This window comes from Lottia gigantea, assembly GCF_000327385.1.
Source record: "Lottia gigantea unplaced genomic scaffold LOTGIsca_12, whole genome shotgun sequence".
NCBI lineage: Eukaryota > Metazoa > Mollusca > Gastropoda > Lottiidae > Lottia > Lottia gigantea.
The window spans coordinates 2,086,761-2,094,857 of NW_008707225.1; the positions used below are offsets into that span (position 1 = coordinate 2,086,761).

The 8,097-nt window shown below is 31.4% G+C and overlaps 3 protein-coding genes across 3 annotated transcripts in view; 1 reads left to right on the forward strand and 2 right to left on the reverse strand.

Moving 5' to 3' along the window:
* Positions 1-1,588: 1,588 nt before the first annotated feature.
* LOTGIDRAFT_212453 (hypothetical protein) lies at positions 1,589-3,618 on the reverse strand. Its single transcript, XM_009048147.1, has 2 exons — positions 3,552-3,618; positions 1,589-2,862 (listed from the first exon to the last, which is right to left on the reverse strand). Exon 2 carries the CDS (start codon positions 2,827-2,829, stop codon positions 2,572-2,574), a length of 258 nt encoding a protein of 85 aa, XP_009046395.1. The 5' UTR covers positions 2,830-2,862; positions 3,552-3,618; the 3' UTR covers positions 1,589-2,571.
* Positions 3,619-3,896: 278 nt separating this feature from the next.
* On the forward strand, positions 3,897-4,884 carry LOTGIDRAFT_185700 (hypothetical protein). The gene is made up of 2 exons (XM_009048148.1): positions 3,897-3,974; positions 4,224-4,884. The coding sequence occupies exon 2, from the start codon at positions 4,238-4,240 to the stop codon at positions 4,664-4,666; it is 429 nt and encodes a 142-aa protein (XP_009046396.1). The 5' UTR covers positions 3,897-3,974; positions 4,224-4,237; the 3' UTR covers positions 4,667-4,884.
* Positions 4,885-5,703: 819 nt separating this feature from the next.
* The window catches only part of LOTGIDRAFT_156883 (hypothetical protein), a gene marked incomplete at both ends in the record, with an annotated part of 4,126 nt that continues 1,732 nt past the window's right edge, over positions 5,704-8,097 (reverse strand). The window contains 5 exons of the mRNA XM_009048149.1: positions 5,704-5,779; positions 6,272-6,399; positions 6,822-6,893; positions 7,154-7,221; positions 7,517-7,765. Coding sequence (XP_009046397.1) covers positions 5,704-5,779; positions 6,272-6,399; positions 6,822-6,893; positions 7,154-7,221; positions 7,517-7,765 — 593 coding nt within the window. The remainder of the gene's footprint in view (positions 5,780-6,271; positions 6,400-6,821; positions 6,894-7,153; positions 7,222-7,516; positions 7,766-8,097) is intronic.

Consider the following 8,097-nt stretch of genomic DNA (forward strand, 5'->3'; position numbering starts at 1 on the left):
TATGCTACTTGCTGGATATTTAAGGCCATTAGGAGAATTTATATTATGATATTTTGATGATGTACAACATTATTAGTTCTGTAATTCCTTGAAATAAGAGAGCATTCCAATTCCATCAAATATATTTTGCCATCAGGCTAGTAGGCCTACATTTCGCATTTGGCATGGCATTTCAGATACAGATTTACAGAATTTGGCTGGTCACACAAAGGAATTACAGGATAAAATTTCTGTCTTTGAGGTTAGTATAGACTCTTATGGTACCAGAATGGTTTGTAGAATTGAGTCAATTTAATCATGGAATCTTATCAACATTCTCATTTCCTTAAAATAAATGGCAAAAACATGGCACCAACATTCTCAAAGAGTTATTTCTGATAACAAGTTTGAATGCAGGCCACAGTGTTTATATTGTGAACACTGCCAGGATAAATGGAATGGTCTATAAACTATTCCAAAGTTTTGTAACTTACCGGTGTGATAATGGCCTAACGCGAACTGCAACTTTGATATTATTAGCCATAATAGATCTTGAATAATATTAACCATAATCCACAGAAAAACCGTTAAATAAATCCATAATTGTGAGTTATAAGTGTTATGTTATTGGTATCCATGTCTAAACTGAGAGTAATTCACTGTGTAGTGTATAAACGTGTACCGTTATAGAAGAGTCTATTACACAAAAGGGGTATACGGTCTATCAAAGCGTCTCTAACTGTATGTAGTGTATAGTAACAGCTGATATGTGCACAGTCAAAATCTGTGAAAGTATCAGGAAGCGATATAAATAAAAAATTCACAGTGTAAATGTCATGCCTTGACAACGGATGTGAAAAATAAAGAATGTTAATTAGAAACAGTTAATTAAAAAAATTTCTGTTATACAGTTTCTAATCTAGCAGATTATACTATTGAATTACAATCAAATTCTTCATTTTCTCACAGTTTGACTTGTATTAAACAAATGATAGTTAAATAGATTAATAAGTTGGATTATCTTGTTTAATCTACAGCCCAATAAACTAAAGGAAGGTCTATATATTCAGCATGATGAAGAATTTATAGAAATATATATCATTAATGTACTCTTACAGCATTGTGTCTATTCTACTTGCAATATACAGTGGTGGGTCCAGCCTAATAAAAAAGGGGGTACAAATAGGGGGCAGACTTACATTTGAAATTTAGAAATGAAGTGGGTGTACAAAAAAAATTCTGACCAAATTTGTGTATTTCATTGTATGACTATGTTACTAGTTCAACATTTTTGGTGATAGTATTCTTTTTTACATGATATTCTTTCTTAGATATTTTCATGATGATGCAATTGGTAATTGTGTAATGTAACTTTTACATGTTGAAATTTCTAGACTGTCCCCCTTTAAATGTTTACATTTTACTGCACATATTGAGCCATCTCAAAGATGAACCCAAGAGAAGCATTGGCATGTTGAGGGGGTGTGCCTTGGCCCCACCTTGGAACAAGAGAAAATGAAAAATTTGTATTCTACCAAAATCGGGTTAGATGTATTCTCCACCGCCCAAAGAACGCAAATTATCCATAAATTGATACAGTTACATTTCGTTCAGAAAAAAATTAATTTATTTTAAAAATTTTTATTGGGAATGACAATCATGAGTACATTAATGAGTTTACAAATTTTTATCACCAGTTTGACACTTGTCATTTCTGCACCTAGATAAAAAGTAAATTCAGAACCAGGTCATTGTGGAACCAAAACTTTGTTACATCACAGACAAATCATATCAATAGAATTGTTTTGAAGAAGTTCTCATTGAAATACAAAAAAGAAAAATATACAGCTGTAACCCTTCATCTTATGACCAGACACTGAAATGTCTTGGTAACTATATTGTTATTCCTGAGGGACCATAAACAACTCTATTTGTAATGTGAAACAGGAGTTGTAGATTGTCAATGTAGAAACCTTGTACCGGTAGAATGTAAGTTTATGATTTAATGAGATTCTCATTATGAGAAATATGACTTTGATGGATAGTGCAATTGATTTGATGACTATTCTCATGCTTACAAATGGTCAATGTTATTTGGACATTTTTTTCCAGATAAATAAACTTCAACCTGGTATTGTCAGACAATTAAGTCTTGACTTGAGGCCCTTGATGTTATGTCAATATTAATCAAATATGGGCAATGTGGAGAAAATAGTGTCAAAGTATATAAAAAAGAGAAGGTTTCCAATGGCATACTAGGCACAAATGTAAACAAAGCTGTTTATCTTTTTGGTGCTTTTGAATGAAAAATTGCTTAGTTATGACTCTGGTGTACTTTTTATTGTAAATCAATCAATTAGTCAACTTCCATAAGCATTACACTGCAGTCCCGCACAAAAAATTTGCATTTAATATTAACAGAACTTCAAGGTCCAATATTTAAACTTAACATGATAATACAATTCAAATGTTTATAATTCAACATAAGCTTACACCAATTCTCAACTGAATAACTATTGATCTGTGTTCGGTATGAGTTCTACACAAGTTTGAAAACATATGATACAAAATGGTGCTTAATGTAAGACTGAGTTAATCTTCAATCCTCTTTGGTGGAGGACCACATGGTTGGAGCATTTTTTCCATTAAACTAAATTTCACTCTGGCTTTAGCTTCATTTTCTACAAGTCCAAAATAGTTAAGAGTGTCAAAATGTCCAAGGTAAGAAGAAGCACTGTCTCTATGTTGATTTGTTAACCATTCCCATTTATTGGTATCAGCATGACCAGTTCCGATGTATTTAGACTGTAGATGTTCTAACTGTGTATGAATATTGTAACGATCTCCCATTTTTCAAAAATGCAAATAAAAACACCACCAATCCTGTAACAGAAAAATGAATAATACGGTAAAACTACAACATTAGTATTAATGAAATGAAAGGAGTTTTACCTCTTACTTTTCTGTACAGGTACCATGTGGGCTAATGAAGACGGGCAACATCTGGAAATTTTGCCAGAACAGCAACATTAGTCTGCTCTTTTTCGATTTGCAACTGTTGAGGGATCTTTAACGTGCACAGCCTGTAGCACACAGGGCCACGGTTAATTGTCAGATCCGAACGACTGAACGATTTTTGCATGTCAGGCCTTATCACCTGAATCGCTGACAGGGTGAAACCGGGTTAAAACATCCGAAAGTATTATCTCGTCCTATTCCAGGATTGAACCCTGGACCTTCACTTTAGCGAGTAAGTGTCTGACTCACTGAGGCACTGCGGGTCCCCAATCATTAGTTTAATAGTAAAGGATACAGACAATATGAAAATAATGAATAACTATATTGTATCAGAGGTTCGATTACGGTTTTTTTTTTTTTTTTTTTAAAGAAACTGATATCTCGTCAGCCATTTGTTAAATAGCTTGGAAATTTCCTTTTTCCAAAGATACATTTTACAAATCCATTCTGATAAAAAGCCCGTACTACGAGTCGCAGTGGTAAATACAAGCAGTTTGATGAGCGTTTACCTTTTAGGTTATGTCCACTCAATTACAAGAGTTAATGATACTTACTTAAGAAAATGTCTTATATGATAAAAAAATAGATCTACTTTTTCATTGATAACAATGGCTGGATTCGTGCTCAGAATGCAGGTTACACACAAGATTTAGACCTATAACAAGAACCGAAACGTCATATTAAATAAATTCCATTTATTTTCTACAGATAAGCAAATTGATAAAACCTATCAAAATAAGTAACCTTGATTACTTTTTGATTTGCATTTTGTGTGTATTCAACAAGGAGTTGACATATCCAAAAATAAATATTTATTTCGTTTACTTAGGTAGCATTTTCATTGCAATAAAATCTTTAAAATGTACAAAACCAATAATTGTAGTTGTTTCCCTTTAATAATAATTTCTAGAAATATCTTTTTTTTTGTAAGCAACAGAGCGAAAAATACATTTCTTCATTTCTTGATAAAGTTAAATGTAAGTTTAAGTTTGGTGCAAAATTTTCCAGTTAAGACTGATCATACTAAGTACCAAAGACAAAAAAAAATTTTTACATTCTATCATTTGAAACCGTTTCCTTTTCGTTTGTCTGACTTTGTGACTTGTCACAGTTTTGATTTTGAGTTATAAAAAACTAGATCTAATACCGTCATAAGAAATGAAAATCTTTTTTTACTTCTATGGAAAACTTGAAATTTTATTAATCTTTGTTTATGTTGATTTCAGACTAATTCTTCAAAATGTCTTATATGCTCCAACATCTGCACAATGGATGGCAGGTAGATCAAGCTATATTATCAGAAGAAGATCGAGCAGTGATAATACGATTTGGACATGATTGGGATCCAGCATGTATGGTTATGGATGAAACATTATATAGGTGTGCTGAGAAGATGAAAAACTTTGCTGTTACATATCTTGTGGACATCTCTAAAGTACCAGATTTTAATAAAATGTATGAGTTGTATGATCCATGTACAACCATGTTTTTTTATCGTAATAAGCACATTATGATAGATTTAGGAACTGGTAATAATAATAAAATAAACTGGCCAATGGAAGACAGTCAAGAGTTTATTGATATTGTAGAAACAGTGTATCGTGGTGCTAGAAAAGGGAGAGGTTTAGTGGTATCACCTAAAGACTATTCGACTAAATATCGCTATTGAAAATATTCTGTTTATTCATTGGATTTCATTGTGTTTTGTGATAATATTCACTGTGACCTGTCTAAATTCATCAAAGGGAGCTTAGATTGTTTAAAGAAATTAAAAGCATAACAATTTGCAAACAAATTGTTGAGCTCCCTTCTGGTGCGCTTGATATTTTACTTTATTCATTCATTCATTCATTTAAATTTATGTTGCAATAAAGCTGTAAAATACTTAAAGGGACAGATGCTCGATTTTGGGGGGTTGATTTGAGTCTTGAATATATGTAAATAGTCTTCAGAAGTACTTGAAATGTACAAAAATTGCAAAATTCCTTTAAAGAAACCGTACTTCAAACTAGGAATTTTACTCACTATTTCTATATGTCTTTTCTATATGTCACAGAGTCTCTTAAAATGATGAGTCGTCATTTAACATTCAAACTCGGGAAATTCTGGATACACATGTATGGATTTGAAGGCTAAATTTTCAACAGTTAGATGTGAACACTATTACTGATTAGCTTCTCTAAAAAATTCACATTTCTGAGACCAAAGTATGATTGGTCATAAGAATGGCGCATCTGTCCCTTTAAAAAATATAAGCAAGCTTCGTTACAGGTAGTGTTTGTTGAGGAAATACAAAATGATTATATATTTCTTAATATAGATTTCAAATTTGTGTTTTGACTCATCATGAAATGCATCTGAATAGTTTTGCATTCCTAATATTCAGAGATGGAACACAAGTTCTTTGATGTCAGTCATTAAAGTATTTTCGTATTAAATATAAAGAAAGATTTTGTTATAGTGAAGAATGATAAATGTATATAGGGATACAAATTAACTTTTGGAATTGTGAGATTAAAATGATTATTTCATTGAGAATCAAAGTCTCAGTAAAAATCTCAAACAATTAACAATAAATTATAAATACAATATGTTACAAATTTATTCAAAATAATAAACAGACTTAATAATGATTACAAATAACATTAACAATAGGTTAATAGATAGTGTAACAACAGTACCAGTTTCAATTTCAAAGTTTCAAAGTTAGTCCTTATATCCCTTTGGAGCAGTATATTTCTTTGTTCTATGATCTTTGATATCCATTTTGTCATGACTCTCTCTGTAACAAAAAACAGCATTAATGAATAAAATATTTGAAATTTAAAAAAAAAAGAATGGATTTTATTGTATGTCTTCCGGAGCGGCACTCGATTGATGACTTTTGGACAGATACCGTCTGGTCCTATTCTGGCCTCAATTGAACAATATAGAATCCAAATATGTCACTTTCAAAATTCCTTTCTCCGTCATAATACATTCTGCCTACACTTACTATTTTTTCAGCACACGTGGAATGCATTCTTAACTCTGTTCAAATTTGTTTTATTAAACATCTGATTGATATCCTGTATGTGCAGATCTCACCAATCGAGCACCCCTCTGATGTAGGGATGATGTAGATTTAGACTTTTCTACTTTCCTTGGCTTTCAAAATATACAATCAATAAAAAAGAAACCTAAAAGACCATAGTGGATATTATTGTTTACAAATGGTTCTTCCGTATTTGAAATTCTTATATCGTCCATGGGGCATCCATGATTTTAATCTTACCTAAAACATCTGTGACAATATAAATCCATATCACAGTCCATACATCTTAATGTAGCATCTTCAGTACACATACAACAATATGGTAATTCATCAGCATCATCATAATCATCATCTTCTATATTAGTAGTCTACAATATACAGTCTGTTTCATTACACAGTGACAACAACTTCAGACATCAAATATAGCTACCTTGACAGGACAGAAGTATAGTATCTGAATCCATTTGCCCCCCAAAGTTTTTCTCACTAAGACTATCTTTAACATAGCAATTTGTAGACTGTAAGATAGCACTTTATTACCCACAAGTTCCATTGTTACCTCAGCTCAGCTTAAAACATCTAAAAGGTACCCTTACATCATAGCGACCATCAGCTGTTTATGGTTGCAAATAAAGATATAGTGGACATGAGTTCTGAATGCAACTCACAACTCAGTTGCATGAGAATTGCCTTGGAAAAGCATGACTCAATTTAATATTTGCAACCATGTGCAATGGTGATTGCTATGGTGTGAGGGCACCATAAGACAAAAAACTTAAACTGCCAATACCTTTTTCTCTTTTTTACTTTCTTTAAAATAAACATCTCCCACACATTCATCTAACTTAGATTCTTCAAGATACTGTAAAATGGAATTTTTATTCTGAATTATGTAAATGATACTGATATTGACATTCATATCCATTTAAATGTATACATACCAAATTTCATTAAAGTCAGTTTGAGATTAAAGAAGCTGTGTAGCCTTTTCAAAATGTGAGATCACAAGTGTTAATGTTCTGTTAAATTATATTCAATATCTTTTATAGTCGTTGAAGCAAAGTATCTTTAATTATGAATAAGTAACAGAATAGATGAATAATATAAAACAAATATACTGACCCCTTTAACTAATCTTTTCACCATTTCATCTTCATTATCACTATCACTATCACTAGGTCTATTATCATCTGTAATATAACAGTATCACATATTTGGTAAAGTAGCCATTCCATATTGATGAGACATGATAAATAGATCTTATGATCTGGACCAAACAGAGGTAAAAACAAACACTGTCTAAACCTGCAGTAATCTCAGGCGAGGTAACAAAAGCCTTCAACAACAGTGAAGTTGTAAATACATGTTTTTGGGTCAATGAAGCATACACCTTTGAATTATTGATGTACCATGAAAAAATACCTGGTAAAAATGGAAAATGCCTCTGTGTAAAATTTGTTGAAATATTGATGAACAGACACCTACCATGAGATTCAGATTTCTTTCTATTCTTAATTTCATTCAGTTTCTCCATTATTTCTTTATCTTTTTTCATATCCTCAATAGCTTTCTCAGCATCAATTTCTAATTCTTTAGATGCCGCTGTAATAAGTCTGTGCATTTCATCTACATTCATATCATTTGATTCATTACATGCACCACCATTACTATTGATGTTTTTATTGTATGATTTAGAACTTGTTGAAGATCTCTTATCTAAATTGTTTTGTAAATCTGAAAAAATGCAATTCATGATAGCTAACTAAAAGCACAAAATAACTTATAGATGTTCCTTTGCAATTCTTATTCTTAATTTACATCAAAAAATCAGACAATGGAAACTCAGTACACTCTAAACCAAAACAATACTGATGTTAATTTTATTGGCACACTACTTTTTAATATTATTATAATGAGGCATAGGATGCTTCTTTATTAAAACAAACCTATACTTTTCAATATTCAGAAATATTTGATTGTTCCTTCAACCAACTATTACATTTTCAGGACATAATTTTTGAAAGACATCTTTTTATAACGGTGATAATTTTGAAGTTATTTGCCTG

What these genes read in the sequence shown, in the direction of transcription:
- LOTGIDRAFT_212453 (XM_009048147.1), bottom strand. Translation starts at nt 2,829, where the DNA reads ATGGGAGATCGTTACAATATTCATACACAGTTAGAACATCTACAGTCT.
- LOTGIDRAFT_185700 (XM_009048148.1), top strand. Translation starts at nt 4,238, where the DNA reads ATGTCTTATATGCTCCAACATCTGCACAATGGATGGCAGGTAGATCAA.